At 37.6% G+C, this 21,717-nt stretch overlaps 1 protein-coding gene across 15 annotated transcripts in view; it reads left to right on the top strand.

Moving 5' to 3' along the window:
* RIMS1 (regulating synaptic membrane exocytosis 1) overlaps positions 1–21,717 on the top strand; it is a 426,962-nt gene that overhangs the window by 269,658 nt on the left and 135,587 nt on the right. For 11 of the 15 annotated variants that reach the window (XM_057494214.1, XM_057494234.1, XM_057494233.1 and 8 more), the window contains 2 exons: positions 20,526–20,593; positions 21,176–21,286. In XM_057494214.1, the coding sequence (XP_057350197.1) occupies positions 20,526–20,593; positions 21,176–21,286 (179 nt within the window). Of the gene's footprint in view, positions 1–13,365; positions 13,453–20,525; positions 20,594–21,175; positions 21,287–21,717 lie in introns of those variants that run through there. The other 4 variants (XM_057494225.1, XM_057494222.1, XM_057494232.1 and 1 more) reach the window with 3 other exon arrangements.

The raw sequence follows: 21,717 nt of genomic DNA, 5'->3' as shown, positions 1-21,717 counted from the left end.
GCCTTTAAAACTCTTTCCTTGTCCTTGATCTTTGCCATTTTAATTATTATGTGTCTTGGTGTTGTCCTCCTTGGGTCCTTTCTGTTGGGAGTTCTTTGTATTTCCGTGGTCTGTTCGATTATTTCCTCCCCCAGTTTGTGGAAGTTTTCAGCAATTATTTCTTCAAAGACACTTTCTATCCCATTTTCTCTCTCTTCTTCCTCTGGTACCCCTATAATGCGGATATTGTTCCTTTTGGATTGGTCACACAGTTCTCTTAATATTGTTTCATTCCTGGAGATCCTTTTGTCTCTCTCTATGTCAGCTTCTATGCGTTCTTGTTCTCTGGTTTCAATTCCATCAATGGCCTCTTGCATCCTATCCATTCTGCTTATAAGCCCTTCCAGTGTTTGTTTCATTTCTGTAATCTCCTTTCTGGCATCTGTGATCTCCCTCCGCACTTCATCCCATTTCTCTTGCGTATTTGTCTGCATCTCTGTCAGCATGTTTATGATTCTTATTTTGAATTCTTTTTCAGGAAGACTGGTTAGGTCTGTCTCCTTCTCTGGTGTTGTCTCTGTGATCTTTGTCTGCCTGTAGCTTTGCCTTTTCATGGTGATAGGAATAGTTTGCAGAGCTGGGACGAGTGACGGCTGGAAGAACGTCCCTTCTTGTTGGTTTGTGGCCCTCCTCTCCTGGGAGAACAGCGGCCTCTAGTGGCTTGTGCTGCGCAGCTGTGCGCAGACAGGGTTTCTGCTTCCTGCCCGGCTGCTATGGAGTTAATCTCCGCTGTTGCTGTGGGTGTGGCCTGGCTCGGGCCGCTGCTCCGATATGGTGGAGCGGCGTTTTAAGGGGGGGCGGCTGGGAGGCTATTTATCACCGTGAGGGGCCTCCGTGCTCCCTGCTGCCCAGGGGGTTAGAGTGCCCAGAGATCCCCAGATTCACTGCTGTTGAACTAAGTGTCCCAGGACGCTTCCATCAGGCTGAGGTCCCTGTCCCTTTAAGACTTCCAAAAAGTACTCGCTTTTCTTTGTCCCGGGTGCAAAGTCTGCTGGGACCCGCTCACCGGTCCTGCTGCCCTGTTTCCCTAGCATCCAGGGCCCCCTGCGCACGCATTGTGTCTGCGCTCTGGCCCGGATGGCTGGGGCTGGGTGCTCGGCAGTCCTGGGCTCCGTCTCCCTCCCGCTCTGCCTGCTCTTCTCCCGCCGGGAGCTGGGGGGAGGGGCGCTCGGGTCCCGCGGGGCCGGGGCTTGTATCTTACCCCCTTAGCGAGGCGCTGGGTTCTCACAGGTGTGGATGTGGTCTGGCTGTTGTCCTGTGTCTTCTGGTCTGTCTTCTAGGAAGAGTTTTCTCTGTTGTGTTTTCAAAAATATATGTGGTTTTGGGAGGAGATTTCTGCTGCTCTACTCACGCCGCCATCTTGGCTCCACCCCACTGAAGGCTTTTTAAAAATATGATTCATGAGAGTCTTGATAGTTCACATAAGTGTTTTCTTAGATGAATCCCCTTGACTTCTGTATGTAATCACAAAGCTCATTTTCTCTGAGTATGGTTTCTTGATTTCCTAAATGTCTAGCTTAAATAGTTGGGTGCTAATGAAAGCATGTCACTGAGGCTGATGACCTGCAAGGGAGGGTAATTCCGGCAGCTAAAGGCAAAGCACCAAGGCAGTGTAACAGTGACTGCATCTGAGTCACCTCTTCACCCAGGCTCTTTGACCATTTGCTCTTAATTTGGAGAGAGACCGTGGCACCTTCAGGAAATAAAGCAAACAATGGTCTCTCCACAGAAAACACTTCTGCACACAAAATTTCACGTGCAATTTAACGGATGTATGGATCCCCTAAATCTAATTATGGACCATGTCAAAGGGCTCACATACCTCTGGTTATAAACCTTGTCTTAAAGAACACAAAAACAAAGTACCTGCCCTTCAGTGGTAGAAAAATCCTTGCCTACACAAAGGTAAGCTGTTTCTTTCTAAAGTTAGTGCATAAACCCAAGACTCGCTTCAAAATCCTACTGCTTTAAAAAATGTAATTACCGTTTGATGTTTTCCATGGGCTATGTTATTTCTCATGAAAAAATCCACTCCAAGCTTAACTCTAAAAGATAAATGATTAGCTATGTTGATGTCAGTAATGGGATTAGGAATGACTGAAAATGCAAATACAACATAGAGTGTTTTCATTTAGATGAATCCAGGGGGTGTACTTGTTGGGCCCCACATTATTTCACCTGTACCTGAAGGGCTGGCTAGGGCTTGTTTCTGTTGGGAATAGCTTAACAGAAGCTAGGTTTCATCTGACAGTAGACTTCCTTGCAAATATGTTGTGGTTGCCTGACTTCAGAGGCTAGTCTTGTTCCAGATCATACATTTAGTTATAGAGATCTCAATGTAAGGTTTGTTTTAGTCTATAGGATTTTACTGTAATGAGAGCTATTCATTGAGGACATGAAAGTGGTGGAAAAATTGAGCACAGATTAAGAGCCCCCAAAATATCTATTTAATCTGAAAGACAGGGTATTTGTGAGAAGGCCTTGGTTTATAATGAGGAGAAAGATCTGTTTGGGGAGTTTTTGCTTGAAGTTGTCCCTTTTGAGTTTGCTATACAGAACATATCTTTCATCTCTATGTTTACCCTGGCTGGTTTTATGAAGCTAAACTTCAGTGGGTACAATTTTCATGCTTCTAAACTATCTATCTTCAGGATGTTTGATATAAAATATAGTGCAATGCAGAGAAGACAAGTAGGGACTCTGTGGCATCTTACTACACTGACGGACAGTGACTGCAATGGGATATGGGGAGGACTCAATAATAAGGGTGAATAGAGTAACCACATTGCTTTTCTTGTGAAACCTTCATAAGATTGTATATCGATGATACCTTAATAAAAAATATATATATATAGTGCAATGATAGTTACATCGAACAAAGACTGCAATAGGCCCAAAACTCTGGGCTGTGTGTGCATGCGCAAACATTTAATTTCTTCTCATCAAAACTATTAGCACATCACTTGGGGAAACTATAGAACTGTAGAAGTTCTTAGTAGAAAGTGAAATTATAAAGGCTAGTATGGTATTATGTCTCAGTGGTTTTTTTCTTTTCAACAGTAAAAAATGCAAAATAGCTAGGCAAGCATAATACAGTTTCTTATTTGAGAAAATGAGTACTTAGTCATTAGAATACAGTTATAACAACGATCTTAATCCAAATTGTTTAAAAATATATTTCAAACATGAATAATAAGGTTTTTAATGCTTGAAAGTAAATGCTATTTACAGTCTTGTCAAATAGAAAATGAGATTGCATTTAGGACATACTGTTGACTGACTGACTTGTTTTAAAATGGAAGTAAGGGAGGATCATGGGAAGATGGCAGCATGAGGAGTTCAGAGGAAATCTCCTCCCCAAAACATATATATTTATGAAAATACAATAAATACAACTATTTCTAAAAGAGACACCAGTGGATGCAGTACAACAGCCAGGATACATCTACATCTGGGAGAACTCAGCATCACACGAAGGAGGGAAGATACAAGCTGCGGCCAGGCGGGACCCAAACGCTGCCCCACCCCAAAACCTGGCGGGAAGAAAGGAGTCAGAATGGGGAGGGAGTGAAAGCCCAGGACCGCTAAAAAACCAGCTCTAGAAATCTGCACCCAGAATGCAGACACAAGGTGCACGGGGAGCTGGATATTAGAGAAACGGAAAAGCAAAACCTGTGGGCAGTTCCCTGCAACTGGCGCCCCTGAGATAAAAGAAAAGCAAGTGCTTTCTGCAAGTCTTAAAGAGACGGGGACCCCATAGCTGGACGAAGATGTCCCGGCAGCTGGGAACACCTGGGAAACTCAGGCGCCCTAAACGGAGGCAATGCAGCTCTGAAGCCCCTCAGGACTAGGCAGCCTGCCAGTCGTTCCTCCAAGTGGCACGGACCCTGACACACGGGCGCAGTAGCAGGAGAGTCACTAGAAGTAACTGAGAGCAGATCCATGCGACGCAGGGCTAGCCCGCAGCAGTGTGACCGAACAGCTCAGGCGCGGCTCGCGTGCACCGGCGGCAGTGAAGCCAGAGCCCGGTAGAAGCCTGCGTGGAAAAGCCCCGCGCACACCGACAGCGGAGCCTAAGGGAGCAGGCGTGCTCCCAGGAGCCGACCGGAATCCCAGCCCAACGCACAGCCGCCCGGGCCACACCCAAAGGCTGCTGCTGCTACACAGCTGCCCGGCAGGGTCACCACTAGCACGGAGGAGCACACCTGGCATGCCTGCCACTCCCTGCAGGGCTCCACACTGCTCTGATGGACACCCTGCCCACAGCAGCTTAGGGAACTAACCCAGTGGCTGCTCCAGGAGTGCAGGTAGCCGTCACAGGGAGCGGAGAAGTGCAAGGCATCCAGCAAGCAGGAAAGGACTTTCTTCTCCCAGCTGACACACCCGCAACCTGCCTACAGCCACTGCTATCACCATGAAAAGGCAAAAAAATCTGGTCCAGACCAAGATAGTTACACCTGAGAAAGGATCTTCAGAGGCAGACCTAACAAGTCTCCCTGAAAAAGAATTCAAAATAAAAATCATAAACATGCTGACAGAGCTGCAGAGAAATATGCAAGAGCTAAGGGATGAAGTCCAGAGGGAGATCACAGATGCCAGAAAGGAGATTGCAGAAATGAAACAAACTCTGGAAGGGTTTATAAGCAGAATGGATAGGATGCAAGAGGCCATTGATGGAATTGAAACCAGAGAACAGGAACGCATAGAAGCTGACATAGAGAGAGATAAAAGGACCTCCAGGAATGAAACAATGTTAAGAGAACTGTGTGACCAATCCAAAAGGAACAATATCTGCATTACAGGGGTTCCAGAAGAAGAAGAGAGAGGAAAAGGGATAGAAAGTGTCTTTGAAGAAATAATTGCTGAAAACATCCCCAAACTGGGGGAGGAAATAGTTGCTCAGACTACGGAGGCACACAGAACTCCCGAGAGACGGGATCCAAAGAGGACAACATCAAGAAACATAATAATTAAAATGGCAAAGATCAAGGACAGAGACAGAGTATTAAAGGCAGCTAGAGAGAAAAAGGTCACCTATAAAGGAAAACCCATCAGGCTAACATCAGAATTCTCAAAAGAAACCCTACAGGCCAGAAGAGAATGGCATGATATATTTAATGCAATGAAACAGAAGGGCCTTGACCCAAGAATACTGTATCCAGCACGACTATCATTTAAATATGAAGGAGGGATTAAACAATTCCCAGACAAACAAAAGTTGAGGGAATTTGACTCCCACAAACCACCTCTACAGGGCATCTTACAGGGACTGCTCTAGATGGGAGCACTCCTAGAAGAGCACAGCACAAAACACCCAACATATGAAGAATCGAGGAGGAGGAGGAATAAGAAGGGAGAGAAATAATCATCAGACTGTGTTTATAGCAGCTCAATAAGCGAGTGAGGTCAGACAGTAAGGTAGTAAACAAGCTAACCTTGAACCTTTGGTAACCACAAATCTAAAGCCTGCAATGGCAATAAGTACATACCTTTCAGTAATCACCCTAAATGTAAATGGACTGAATGCACCAATCAAAAGACACAGAGTAACAGAATGGATAAAAAAGCAAGACCCATCTATATGCTGCTTACAAGAAACTCACCTCAAACCCAAAGACATGCACAGATTAAAAGTCAAGGGTTGGAGAAAGATATTTCATGCAAACAACAGAGATAAAAAAGCAGGTGTTGCAATACTAGTATCAGACAAAATAGACCTCAAAATAAAGTAACAAGAGATAAAGATGGACATTACATAATGATAAAGGGCTCAGTCCAACAAGAGGATATAACAATTATAAACATATGCACCCAATACAGGAGCACCAATATATGTGAAACAAATACTAACAACTAAAGGAGGAAATAGAATGCAATGCATTCATTTTGGGATACTTTAACACACCACTCAACCCAAAGGATAGATCCAGTGAGCAGAAAATAAGTAAGGACGCAGAGGCACTGAACAACACACTAGAACAGATGGACCTAATAGACATCTATAGAACTCTACATCCAAAAGCAACAGGATACACATTCTTCTCAAGTGCACATGGAACATTCTCCAGAATAGACCACATACTAGGTCACAAAAAGAGCCTCAGTAAATTCCAAAAGATTGAAATGCTACCAACCAACTTTTCAGACCACAAAGGTATAAAACTAGAAATAAATTCTACAAAGAAAACAAAATGCTCACAAATACATGGAGGCTTAACAACATGCTCCTAAATAATCAATGGATCAATGACCAAATTAAAATGGAGATCCAGCAATATATGGAAACAAATGACAACAATAACACAAAGCCCCAACTTCTGTGGGATGCAGCAAAAGCAGTCTTAAGAGGAAAGTATATAGCGATCCAGGCATATTTAAAGAAGGAAGAACAATCCCAAATGAATAGTCTAATGTCACAATTATCCACATTGGAAAAACAAGAACAAATGAGGCCTAAGGTCATCAGAAGGAGGGACATAATAAAGATCAGAGAAGAAATAAATAAAATTGAGAAGAATAAAACAATAGAAAAACTCAATGAAACCAAGAGCTGGTTCTTTGAGAAAATAAACAAAATAGATAAGCCTCTAGCCAGACTTATTAAGAGAAAAAGAGAGTCAACACACATCAACAATATAAACGAGAAAGGAAAAATCATGACGGACCCCACAGAAGTACAAAGAATTATTAGAGAATACTATGAAAACCTATATGCTAACAAGCTGGAAAACCTAGGAGAAATGGACAACTTCTTAGAAAAATACAACCTTCCAAGACTGACCCAGAAAGAAACAGAAAATCTAAACAGACCAATTACTAGCAACAAAATTGAATTGGTAATCAAAAAACTACCCAAGAGCAAAACCCCAGGCCAGATGGATTTACCTCTGAACTTTATCAGACATACAGAGAAGACATAACACCCATTCTCCTTAAAGTTTTCCAAAAAATAGAAGAGGAGGGAATACTCCCAAACTCATTCTATGAAGCCAACATCACCCTAATACCAAAACCAGGCAAATACCCCACCAAAATAGAAAACTACAGACCAATATGAACATAGATTCAAAAATACTCAATAAAATATTAGCAAACCGAATTCAAAAATACATCAATAGGATCATATACCACGACCAAGTGGGATTCATCCCAGGGATGCAAGGATGGTACAACATTAGAAAATCCATCATCGTCATCCACCACATCAACAAAAAGAAGGACAAAAACCACATGATCATCTCCATAGGTGCTGAAAAGGCATTCAACAAAATTCAACATCCATTCATGATAAAAACTCTCAACAAAATGAGCATAGAGGGCAAGTACCTCAACATTAAAGGCCATATATGATAAACCCACAGCTAACATCATATTGAACAGTGAGAGGCTGAAAGCTTTTCCTTTGAGGTCAGGAGTAAGACAGGGATGACCACTCTCCCCACTGTTATTCAACGTGGTACTGGAGGTCCTAGCCACGGCAATCAGACAAAACAAAGAAATACAAGGAATCCAGATTGGTAAAGAAGAAGTCAAACTGTCACTATTTGCAGATGACATGATATTGTACATAAAAAACCCTAAGGACTCCACTCCAAAACTACTAGAGCTAATATCGGAATTCAGCAAAGTTGCAGGATACAAAATTAACACACAGAAATCTGTAGCTTTCCTATACACTAACAATGAACTAATAGAAAGAGAAATCAGGAAAACAATTCCATTCACAATAGCATCAGAAAAATTAAAATACCTAGGAATAAACCTAACCAAGGAAGTGAAAGACCTATACCCTGAAAACTACAAGACACTCTTAAGAGAAATTAAAGAGGTCACTAACAAATGGGAACTCATCCCATGCAACTGGCTAGGAAGAATTAATATTGTCAAAATGGCCATCCTGCCCAACATTCTGAATAACAGTGGGGAGAGTGGTCATCCCTGTCTCGTTCCCGATCTCAAAGGAAAAGCTTTCAGCCTCTCACTGTTCAGTATGATGTTAGCTGTGGGTTTATCATATATGGCCTTTATTATGTTGAGGTACTTGCCCTCTATGCTCATTTTGTTGTGAGTTTTTTTCATGAATGGATGTTGAATATTTGTTGAATATACAGATTCGATGCAATCCCTATCAAATTACCAACAGCATTCTTCAATGAACTTGAACAAATAGTTCAAAAATTCATATGGAACCGTCAAAGACCCCAAATAGCCAACGCAATCCTGAGAAGGAAGAATAAAGTGGGGGGGGTCTCGCTCCGCAACTTCAACCTCTACTACAAAGCCACAGTAATCAAGACAATTTTGTACTGGCACAAGAACAGAGCCACAGACCAGTGGAATAAATAGAGACTCCAGACATTAACCCAAACATATAAGGCCAATTAATACTTGATAAAGGAGCCATGGACATACAATGGGGTAATGACAGTCTCTTCAAAAGATGGTGCTGGCAAAACTGGACAGCTACATGTAAGTGAATGAAACTGGATCACTGTCTAACCCCATACACAAAAGTAAACTCCAAATGGATCGAAGACCTGAATGTAAGTCATGAAACCATAAAACTCTTAGAAAAATCTCATGGACATAAACATAAGTGACTTCTTCATGAACATATCTCCCCAGGCAAGGGAAACAAAGGCAAAAGTGAACAAATGGGACTATGTCAAGCTAAAAAGCTTCTGTACAGCAAAGGACACCATCAATAGAACAAAAAGGTATCCTACAGTATGGGAGAATATATTTAGAAATGACAGATCCGATAAAGGATTAACATCCAAAATATATAAAGAGCTCACACGCCTCAGCAAACAAAAAGCAAATAATCCAATTAAAAAGTGTGCAGAGGAGCTGAATAGACAGTTCTCTAAAGAAGAAATCCAAATGGCCAACAGGCACATGAAAAGATGCTCCACATCGCTAATCATCAGAGAAATGCAAATTAAAACCACAATGAGATATCACCTCACACCAGTAAGGATCTCCATCATTGAAAAGACAAACAACAACAAATGTTGGCGAGGTTGTGGAGATAGGGGCACCCTCCTACACTGCTGGTGGGAACGTAAACTAGTTCAACCATTGTGGAAAGCAGTATGGAGGTTCCTCAGAATGCTCAAAATAGAAATACCATTTGACCCAGGAATTCCACTTCTAGGAATTTACCCTAAGAATGCAGCACTCCAGTTTGAAAAAGACAGATGCTCCCCTATGTTTATCACTGCACTGTTTACAATAGCCAAGATATGGAAGCAACCTAAATGTCCATCAGTAGATGAATGGATAAAGAAGAGGTGGTACATATACACAATGGAATATTACGCAGCCATAAGAAAAAAACAGATCCTACCATTCGCAACAACATGGATGGAGCTAGAGGGTATTATGCTCAGTAAAATAAGCCAAGCGGACAAGGACAAGTACCAAATGATTTCACTCATATGTGGAGTATAAGAACAAAGGAAAACTGAAGGAACAAAACAGCAGCAGAATCACAGAACCCAAGAATGGACTAATAGTTACCAAAGGGAAAGGGACTGGGGACTATGGGAGGGAACGGAGGGACAAGGGTGGGGAAAAAGAAAGGGGGCATTACGATTAGCATGTATAATGTCGGGGGGGGGCAAGGGGAGGGCTGCACAACACAGAGAAGACAAGTAGTGATTTTACAGCATCTTACTACACAGATGGACAGTGATTGTGAAGGGGTATGTGGGGGGGACTTGGTGAAGGGGGGAACCTAGTGAACGTAATGTTCTTTCTGTAATTGTAGATTAATGATGCCAAGATAAAAAAAATAAAATAAAATAAAATGGATGTAAGTCTTTAATTTGATTTAACATATATAGAAAATAAATATATCCCTATATTTGGGGAAAGATTAAGGTAAACTATGAATTTTTTCTTAATACTGGAGCTATTGTAATCACTATAATAATTTGATATTTCTCGTGGATTCCATGCATTTCTCCAGTTATTTCTTGCTGTAATCAGTAAGGTATTTTACCTAAAATTTGGGTTGGTTAATTTGGAAATGAGAAACAGTATAATGATCTCATGCTGCTGTTAAGATCTTTGGAATTATTTGATCAATCTTAAATGCACCCATATTTATTGGGAGAAATTACTTGATGATATTAACTGTCTGTGAATGGTATCACTACATTTTGATTAGGAAAGTTTTGTTATGGATTTTTAAAATTTGCATTAGAAAACTACAAAAAGTTTTTATTAACAGTGAAATATCCAATTTAATCTTTTTTATAAAATAGCTCAAAGAATAATTTCAGTTTTCAGATTTAATGTCACTGAAAATTTTAGATATCAGTGCTAGAAGTAATCAATTTCAATTTTTTTTGGCCAGGTATCTGTTAATTTCACAATTTAATTCAGTTGCATAAGTCCCTTAGAAAAGATAGTTTTGTTTGTTTTGCTCTCTTAAAAGACATTAATTTTAGAAAAAAAAAGAATATTAATTTTGGTTAAGAATCTTAAGAAAACAAGCCACTCTATGTAGAACATTATGCTAAGAGCAATTAGCCCTATAGTTCCTATTTTTGTACTGCATTCATAAAATGTCAAGAAGAAGATCATTTAAAGGGAGAAAATAAGAGTTATTTATAGTGTATTGAATACTTATTTTAATGTACTATAAATCTAAAGCAGTCACTACATGTTACTGTTTGCGTAATGATCTAATTTTGAAACTGTAAAAACTTAGCTTCCAATCCCTCATTTGTATAGCTGAATATTCCAGTATTCTAAGTGTCTCCCAACCAGCTTGTTCGTAATGAGCCTACTTATTTACATTATTTTAATTAGAATCTTTCTCACCAACATTGTACATTACTCTTTCAATTTTGTTTTAAACCAGGAAGGCTGATAAGGGGATTTCATCTTTTTTTCATAAAAGTTTATTTGCCATAAAGTAATTTTTTTGCTGTTTTTTTTATTGTTGTCTAGTGAGTATTCTTTTAACATCAATTATTATGTTGCTCATAGTACAGTTAATGCTCATAGAGCTACTCACAATATTGAGGGCAAGTAGGCTCTTAACCAATTTGTTTGATTTATTTTTGTGGTTTTAAAATATTTCCCTGTTCCCTTTCTCGTGAATTCTTACCACATCAGTGTGCTTGTCTGTACCAACTCTTTTGCTTTTTACAATGTACATCTTCAGTGGTCCTTTGAGGTTGAACACTAGGAAAACTCTAAATGATCGATCATGCCTATAACATCATGAGCAAAGGCCTATGGTTTTTTTGGAGGGATAGAGATTAGGAGCTCAGATGTGTGATACTAGCTTTTGCTAAAGGAAAATACTTTTTTACTTGCTTTCCATTCTTTGACAAGATTCCTAAATAGGCTAAGATAATTTGCTGTTTACTGAATTCTGCCTTTTAAGCTATGGATAAGGTAATAGGTACATAAATTGAATTTTAGTTGTTTCCTATTGTATCAAAGAAATTTTGTGATTGACAGGAAAATCTATATTTAAATTACAGTTTAAATAAATATGTTTTATGCATATTCATTTTATTTTAATTCCCATTTTAAAGTCAACTGCCAAAAGTGATTAAGATAGCTACCAAATTTAAAAATAAAGCCATATGAAATAAATGGAAAACTTGTAGAAAAGATTGGTGAAGAAAAATAAGGGTAGAAATTAGGCTGCATATTTAACCATGAACATTTTAAAGCATGCTTTGAGGAAAGTACTATCTATAAAGTTTCAAAATGTACAGCTTCCATAACATGAAAATAAAAGTTGTTTTAAGTACACACTAATCTTTCCTGACACTGATAGCAGAGAAAAGTTTCTCCTGTGTAGTGTCACAGAGAAGGTAATCAGCAGCAGCGTGAACCACATGAGTAACATCATCACCACTGGCCTTTTAGTAGTAAGTAAAGGACAATATATACAAGGAATTTAGGGATCAGTGAAGGGAAAGGGACCGTATGGAATAGGGAGTAGTCCAGGCACATGGTTCTCTGATGGTCTGGATTAATTCAGAGTTAGATTTTAGAATATCTGCATTGATTTACCTCGTATCCCTCACAGAGACCTCTGTACATATAATTGCTTTAAACATTTCAAAAATACCGAGGATATTGTATTCAATAATATATGTTCTCTGCAGTGTGCTTGGGGGTGGCTCAGCGCAGCTAGGTAGTCGTGGAGTCCGGACCTACGCTGGACCCAGGATCACCTTGCACTCCCGAATAGAAAGCCAACCCCAAGCTCGAGGCTCATTTATCCAAACTTTACATGTTTAGAAAATCTGAAGAGAATTCCTCTCCTGAGTCAGTAGTTGATCTCTGACCGACCTTTGTTTGCTTTACAGTAAGTGTTTATGCTCTCTGTGCATTTGCGAACGTTGCTCCTTTCCTTCCCTGCCCGGCTGTGGTTTCTCTTGCCTGAGTGATGTCCTGTCACAAGGAGTTCGGAGCACAGCGAGTGGCCACGACTTGTACCGCCTTCTCACTGTGCAGAGGCTCAGACCAGTGACCTTGCAGGGCTTTGCAACCTAGTTTCCTGTGGCTGTACTTTTGGATACTGATGGATACTTGGATACTTACCCACACTTATACTAGGAATGGATACTTAGCATTTTTCCCTAGAACAATGTTGAGACAAAATGTTCTCCAGATTTCTGTGCCTAGTGATTTCCCACTGCCAGGAAAGAAATTTCCAACTTAAAAGGTACTTAACTACATCTATAAATTATTTGTTTACATAGGAAAATAAAAACAAACAAACAAACAATAAATAAAAGGGAAGGAAAAAACATAATATTTACAGTAACTTATTTGGATGGAGCTTTGGTTTTGAAATATCTGCTTATATTACCAAAAGTGTTTGCTATAGTAAATTTATTTTCTACTATTTTTTAGCTTAATAATATATTTTTAAATGATAAACAGTATCAATCCCTCATAAGTGCTTCCATTTCATTCTGTGTATTCTTAAAATGCATCTTTATCATGCATGACATTACTATTATTTTTGTTATTTATATCACTAAAACCATTATATCAATCTCTGTATTTTTTCATTCCCATGTCTTTTAAATGTAGAAAAGACCAGTAGAAATAGGCTTGATATTCAGAATTATTATTGTGAGTTAATACTGTTCTGCTAGTGTCCCCTGGGTGTGGGTTCTGTATAAAGACTGACATTTTACTTTATCAAAGATATTTACATCTAGAGTCCTTTCTTGTAATGTCTTTGCTGTGAACTTGCCCAGCACTATAATCTCTTAAACCTGTGGTTTAACATCCAGTCCCCAAACGATGAAAACATATAAACCCCAATTTTTCCACAGGGTTTCCCGGCTGGTCATTCCGAGGCTTTGCCCGTGACAACCTGTGCTCCCACGTGGACGGGATACTCAGTGTCGATGTGGAAGCCTGGTCAGTTGGAAAGTTGCAGTAAAATATATCCCCCCTGGTGTGCAGCATTTCCTAAAGTCTTATTCGTGAAGAGTCATTGTGTTGGAAAAAGGAAAAGAGTTTCCCCTAAGACTGTTAATTTTGTAATTTGCTACCCAGGGTACTTTACTAGTCTGCATTTATCTTCTGCAGAAGAAATTTCTCAGTTGTTACGCCTCAAACCGTATTTACTCATGAAATTTATTCTTCTTTAAGCCATTATGTGTGGGCATCATTTTACCCTCTCATCAATGACTTTAGGCTTTTCTTCAGATACGTTTTTATCGCCATTTAATACAGATAACAAATACTGTCTGAAGACTGTGAACACCCTCTGTTATCACCCTAAGGCATGAAGGTGTGTGGGTGTGGGTCTGTTGTTGTCCAGAACTTCCAGGAGCCTCGTGGACATCTGAGGCCCGTGACCTCAGGTCAGAGCAGAGGTAGAGAGTAAGATTGTCATCGAGCACCACGGAGTCTGAGGAGATTTTCTTAATCCTGAAGCTTTATAGAGTCTTAAAAATCTCAGTTTGTGCCCCTTTTAAAACTAGGAAAAACTAAACTGATGACTAATGTTGGCCATCTCAAATAGCTTTTTATTTCTCAATGCGTTTTAACCTATTTAAAGTAAATTCACAAAACTTTCAGTGCTTTTTCAAAACCCCATCCAGGGTGACCCTATTACATATTTAAACTTACAGGTGTTTCCTTAAGACCATCAATCTTGTTGCTATTTAGATAACATTGTTAGTAATATAAACTAAAAATAAAAGGAATCTTAAGAACTTACAAAGCTTAAACCTATTAGAATATAAATATTAAAATATATTCCATACTAATATCCATACCAAATAATTTTTAAGGTTATAATATAAGCTGGTTTCAAGGAAATAGTTTCAGGGGTATCTTGAGTCATAAGAAAAAAAGTAAAGGGTGTAATTAATACCTTACTTTTTTCATGATATGGAAAACTTCAGTCACAAATATTTTGCTTATACAGCATGTATATTTTATTCTCCTACATATAAAAATGTGGTCATATTAAGAAGAAATTACAGAATTCTTATTTTTAGATTAAGAATAAATACTATGCAACTTAGCCAAATCAATCATTTCACAGTCCAAATATTTTTGGTTAGGAGTTAATCTGTATACATCTTAATGTGTGGATCACCTGGCTATAACCATTTTCTTAATCCATAGTTTCCATTGGCTTTCTGGAAATTAACAGGAAAATTTGTGTTACTGTTTCTATGTGTGATGGACATTTTCTCATCCTTTAACAATGGAATTAAAGAAACATTCATTCATTCTCAAAACTACGACATCTGTTTGATACAAAGCTAATTAATATTTTTTATAAACAAAATGACTAACATTTTTCTAAGCATATTTCAAAGCAGATTTTGCAAAGATTGCAGATATTATGTATATTTTAATTATGACAGCTTTTTGATCTGATCTCTAACATCATAACTTCATATTCCTAATCAAAATTGTGTAATTATTCAATAAAATAAATTTCTAAAGTCCTTTACCATTCACAAAGCTGAGATATCTCACTTAATCCTCATGAAACTTTGGTGAGAAAGTGACATTATCCCCATTTTACAGAGGACAAGTATAGAGATGAAGGGATGTTATCAAGATAATGTACCTAATATGGCAGAGTTAGGAGGAGTCACAAGTTCCCAACTCAGAGTATCATGCTCTTTTTATGTTTTAAAAGAAACAACATAGTTATAAGTTGCAGATAATGTGTAATACTATGACTAGAGAAGTTGAAATACAGTGAGGTTTTCTGATTAATCAAGGTTTCAAATAAGTAAACTGTGGGGCAGAGAAAGACTATCTTAGTTTTTGCATGACATTACAATTGACAGAAATGTTTATCAGTATTATTATTGAAATACTTTCTAGTATGTGTTTTTCTGCTCTAATAACAACTTGTATTTCTGTGGTGCTTTATAATTTATAAAGCAATTTCACATACATTATTTCATCCTACCCTCCACAGAACAATGGGATGCTATAGGAGTTATCTCCAAAGTCAAGCAGTTATCTGAATGGCTGAGCTCTGAGCCAAAATCTTGATTCTGAGTTGCATATAACTGCTTTGTAGAACTGTACAGTGGTAGGGTTGGCATTCCAGAAAATTATTTCTCTAATTCACCAAGCAATACATATAGCCTACTGAATATGTCAACGATATTCTCCTTTCCTGGATCAGCTACTGAGCCTCCTTTCCTGGGCACTAACAGTGTGAAAAATACCACAGGCCCTCAAGCAAATATTTAATCGTCTCAGGTCACTCACTTCTGGCGGTTGTACTGAGTAAATCATTTCCAAATACAAACATAGTTGACACCTCATTTGCTTGATAAATAATAGCTGATGGTATTTACTTGAAACATCAGATTTACATACCAAAGAGAGAGAGAAAGAGAGAGGGGTGGCGCTTGTTCAGGGATGGAAGCAGAGCGCCTTATGAACAAAGGGTGAACATTGTGAAAGTGAAATTTCGAACATGCATTTAGAGAACAGCCACTCTGATGAATCCCTATGGACCAGAGAGAATGTTATTCTTCCAGGGAGTGACACCTTATATGTGTATGTGTCCTGGGCCAAACCAGAAATTAGCAGTCAAGTTGCTCAGAGTTACTGAAGAGGTTCTTGCAGAAGACCAGGGGCTCAGGCCTGCCTTCAGGGAACACAGATCTGTCCCTTCATTACAGTGTTTGCTGTCTGATTGTGGAGTAAACCTTGGTGTGGATTTTGAGTTAAATCACCAAAAAAGTTTTTGAGTATCAATATTTTCACAGTATTCTAGCAACTTAGACTGACAGTAACTCAGTCATGGTTGGCAATTTGCAGATTTTGCATTCATTCATATAGTATTTATTTATAGGCTTTAATACTCCAAGAGTATAAGATTTAACAAGTAGATCTCCCCATTTTAATGCCTAGATAACTAAATCCTATTAAATATTATTTGCTTCCCTGACTGCTAATTTAATTTAGATGAAATTAGGCTTTCTAGGGCCTTGTTATACAGTGAATTATGGCTAATTTATTCAAAAGTCAGCCCTACTATTATACATAATTTAGGGGTGGCTACAGACACACTTGCCTTTTTTAGGCATGGAACTATATGAAATAAACTTCTAAAATATGATAAAACTATTTCAAAATGGTCTTTTTATTATATTAATCAGAAGTTAAGATTTTATCTTAGTTCTTAGACTTTAGATTTTAATTCCTGTCTATGAGAAGGATATCCTTGTAAAATATCACAAATGTATAAATGTTTTCATCACATTATAACCAAAGCGATATTTATTAACTCGTGTGCTAATCATGGAACTCAGTATAAAAAAATACACTACATTGTCTCAGACTAAAAACCCATTCCTGAAACTGAGCTGGTTTTGTGAATGCAGCGCATAGAAACATTCAGTAAACATGTATTTGCCTAGTATTTTAATTTGTCTATGTGTTGTGCTATAATAAAGTGAATTAGGATTTATTTAATTTTCTTTGGTCCCAAGACACATCCTTCTGTGGAGGATAAACAAAAAAGAAAAGAAAAAAGTCTTAAGAGGTAATAGGAAATGTACAGGAAGGATGATTTTTCTGACTTTTGTTCTAGGAATTTTATAATTTTTTTGAATGGCAATGATGTGTGGTATATCAGAAAAATAATTATTTTGACATGAAATGTAGTACAGTATGGATATGTATTTAGAATTGTGCAGAGTTGACTGTGAGTCAATCTTGGAATTGATTTGAGTCCCATCTTTTATCACCATTCATTATAATGATGTTAAAAACATGCTGTGTCTTCTAGAGATGGAGAAGTCCAAATTTTCTAGTAGGGCTTTGTTGTAGATAACCTTTCCTTTACTGTCTGCACATTAGATACACATTCTACTTGGTCAAGTGTTAACTGTCATGTAAAATTGTTAAATAGGTATTTAATATGTGAAATTAGAGTTAGGTTTTCTCCTTGTGGTTTTAGTATACTCAGAAACACTTAGTCATGCATCTGTATGATTTAGAAAGTATTTTTTGTTCGATTGACCTTGATTGGTCTTGTTGGAATTATGCTCTGACATTAGACATCATAATATAAAATATTTCAAATTACAGATGTGTTCATGCATTGTTACACACCCTAAGCTAAAGACTTGGGTTTAGGAAAAGCCGACTCCCTACAGAAGGCCCACATTTCATTTAGCTGACTTCTATTTGTGCAGTGAAAGTTGTGTGCTTATTTATTAACTTTAACCTCCTTTTCACAAGGGATGGAATAAAAGTCTGTTTTCAAAGTCTTCACAAAAAATAATACTCAAAATTACAGCACTTCATTGAACTTGGCTATTTATAAACTTGAGCTATTTCAGTAGACTGAAGAATCTGATCTATTTCCTGAATCTAAATTAATGACAATAGTAAATTTGTTCCATTATAGTTACAGTGCACACTAGACTCAAAATGCTTTTTGTATTAGTTCCATAAGCAAATACCATGAATTTATCATTTTGAAGCTATTCCAATTGACAATCAATACCTTTAATCACCTATTGAAAAAATAATCACAGGAAATGTTTTATATTAATGAAATACTAGATTGTGAACATTTTAGGAGGAAGTTTTATTGTGTTGTTTATTCCATTAATAACAGAAACGTGACTGTTATAAAGACAAATTAGAGTACTTGAAAAGTCAGTATCATTAAAATTTAGTAATTACATGTAAAGAAGAAATATAGTTAAAACTACATATTCAGATTTTAGAATTTATTTTTTGTAAGTCCTTAAGCAGTAATGTTATATTTAGTGGGTAATGACAAAATAGTGATAAGAAAACTATTAGAAACTGCTTAGAATGTGAAGGAAGCATAATTGTGTACTAAAATATATACAAATATTACTGTATGTTAAAATATTGAATGCATTTTAAATTAACATTTATTAGCAGTTTTTGGCAGGTATCTACAATACCATATCTGTGACCAAAATTGGGGGAAAATTTTTTTTCAGCTATAAAATCTGTAGCAGCCATATTACCAGTGTCAGGATAATGTGAGAGTTAGTGTTGGCTACCCTTTGGAACCATGAATATATCTCATCTTGAACCAATTAAATTACACTCTCCGTTCAAGATCATTATCCTACAAAGCTTATAAGTGATAGAATACTGCTGCAGGAAAGCAGTGCTTTCATAATAAAGTGTGCTCAGTACATCACTGAAATGTGCCAGAGACATCAGCTTTTGGTTCTTTGCATATAAGAAGCACTTTTTGCAGAGCAAGCATTCACAGATACATGAATCTAGGTGTCCTTAGGACAAAGTGAGTGAAACAGGGTTGAGGTGCCATGTGAGAGACGGCTGTGAGCCAGAGAGGGGTCCAAAGCAGAGAGCTTGTAAGGTCTAAGCCAAGCCACTGAAGGATGCAGCAGACTTTGTTTTCTTCAAGTCTTTAAAATAAGATGGATTTTGCCTTTCTTTAACCTCACTTAAGAAGTCACCAAGCCTTGCTTCTAGGTATATGAAATTTTAGGGAGAAAACTTGATGAATTGTAATAATCTTTTGCAAGATATTTGTAGCTACTGCTTAGTAGTCATTTCAACTTTATTATTATTATGAATAGTTTTTCTTTCAAGAGAAAGGTGTCATAGTATGAAAGACAAAGCAATTTTAAAAATAAATACACAAAGTTTTACAAATAGTAAAAGTAGAGAAAAAAAAACTTACCTTATATTCCGTTAACTGAAGTGGTCCAGGAGAAGATTAGAGATGTATAATTGTTGGCAACAAACTCTGTCAACATTTTATAGTATGTGATTTTGAGAGGAATCTGAACTCTGTGAAGTAAATTTTAACAGAATATAGTTTCTACCAGTGTGGTTTCTAATATCCACCCTTTCATAGAATATACTACTGTTACCTACATGACATACTTGAAGAACATTTTAGTATTTATTGTAGCATGTATAACATTCTCCTTCACCCTTTCTAAGATATTACCTAAAAGAGAAAGGGAAGCATCTACTAAGGAATTGAAGGGAATGGATGTATTATGTCCACAGATTTTAAATGTTTTTTAAATTTTCTATCACGCCTCTATCTGCCATGCCTGTCATTTACCTTAAATTCTTGACTCGTGACCTTCACAGATACCAGCCAAACATCTTGGCTAGACAGTCAGCTAGATGGCTCACTGTCAGTTGACATGTTTTACTCCCTCTCTTAATTTTTTTTCTTTCAAGGTCCACAAGGAGAATTTTCATTGATTTAATCTGATCTTAAACGTAAATAAAAGGTCACTTATTCTCACATGGGTTACCTGCTCTGGCCTTCCTTCCTGGGAGGATATGGAAAGGCACTGCTCTCCCAGTACTTCTTGTCTTTTTTCTCAGCTCCTTTTTGTAGAATTGTAATTTTAAGCCAAAAATCTAAATCAGTGGTTCATAAATTCATGTTTATAAAGTTATGACTTTGAGTCTTTTTTATGGCATTAGTAAAACTGAATACTGTCAGTTGTTTGCACTCCATTGCTCAAAGTTATTCTTGATATTCAATTTACTCTCTATTATGTCCTAAAAATGTATGTCCTATTGTTCAGCTAATGAGGGAAGAGGATAGAGACCAGAGAACAATTTTAAGAGCTGTAACATCATCCGGAAGTAGAAAGAGAAACACTAAATGTTCCATCTCAGCTCAATGAATAAAGTTTCAGCCAGCATCACTAGATGGCAGGCTGTGCCTCGGTACGGATGTCTTCTGAGGAGAGGTGGAGTGGGGATGTTTTATGTATGTTTCTAGACTGATTTGTAAGAGCAAAAGGCAGTTCTCCCATAGTATGAGCACACATTGGTTTCAAGGATTCAGGCCAGAGGCTTTGCAATGCAAGTGTGAATTATTCTGTAGGGTGTACATACTCAAGAGTACAATAGTCATAACCCTTTACCTTATAAATTGAAGAAGTTGTACTTAAAGTGATAGGCTCTCCATTTCAGAGCATCACACTCGTTTTGTTCTTGTTGTGCAGGTGACTTGGATTATTACTGGTTGGACCCTGCCACGTGGCACAGCCGGGAAACATCACCTATTAGTTCGGTAAGCTGTCGGGGATGTAAGAGTTTGGAGTCCAGCGTAATGTGTGCTATTCACTGTCTTTTGTTTGGTATGTGATAGGTAGTAATCATACACTGCTCCAGTATATATTCAAGGAAAGCAGATGACTTCATTGAAGAAAGTACTGTTTTGAAGAAAAAAAGTTATCACTAAACAATTATAACAAATTTTAAATTAAGTAAAAAGCAATTATTAAGTGGCTATACAGAAACAAGGTATTATTTGGTTAATGATACCAACATTACCAATGCAAAATATAGAATAGGTTTTCTTTATATAAGCGGATATATCTTGAAATTTCAATTAATTTCATCTCAGAACCATTTTTTAGAGATGTCCTTAGTTGCTGACTACTTTTAGAACTTTTTAGTATAATAATTACCTAATGCAAATAATACAGAGCTGTAAATGGAAGCTTTTCTAAGCCAAGGATAGAGCCCACCAGAATAAACATGTCCCCTAGAGTGTCTTTTAACTGAGAAAATCTCATTGTGCTACAACTCATACTTTTATGTCTGTAGAAAAGAAAACAAATCTTTTTAAACTTTAATTATGTTTTAATAGCACCCTGTAACGTGGCAACCATCTAAAGAGGGGGACCGGTTAATTGGACGTGTTATTCTTAACAAGAGAACCAGCATGCCCAAAGAGTCCGGCACGTTGCTGGGTCTGAAAGTGAGTATTCCGGCTTCAATCGTTGCTTCAGGGTGAATTACAGCAAGGACTGCTTTCAACAAAGTGTCTGACAGTGATGTTTAAATATCTTCCTTTCCTCTCCAAAATAAAGTCTTCCCAGTGAATGTGTCCTGTTAATATATTGATACCATATGGTAGATTTGGCATTTTTATCTGGGTTAACATTTTTAAATCATTTTATTAATATGGAATAAATATGTACTAGGAAACTGCAAGCATATGTAGGAAAACTACAGAATTTTTCTTTGAATGTAAAGTTCAAGGATGATTTCTACATTAAAAAGATATTAATGGGTGGTAGTAAAGTTAGGTACTGTGGACTGCATAAATTAATTGTATCTTGACAAGCAACAAAAAGAGTCATTAAAGTGATAGTTTCCTAAGTGCAGTAGAATTTATGGTAATGTGTA

The sequence above is a fragment of the Manis pentadactyla genome, chromosome 16 (genome assembly GCF_030020395.1).
Source record: "Manis pentadactyla isolate mManPen7 chromosome 16, mManPen7.hap1, whole genome shotgun sequence".
In the NCBI taxonomy this organism is placed as follows: Eukaryota; Metazoa; Chordata; class Mammalia; order Pholidota; family Manidae; genus Manis; species Manis pentadactyla.
This window is presented reverse-complemented; position numbering and strand designations above follow the sequence as displayed.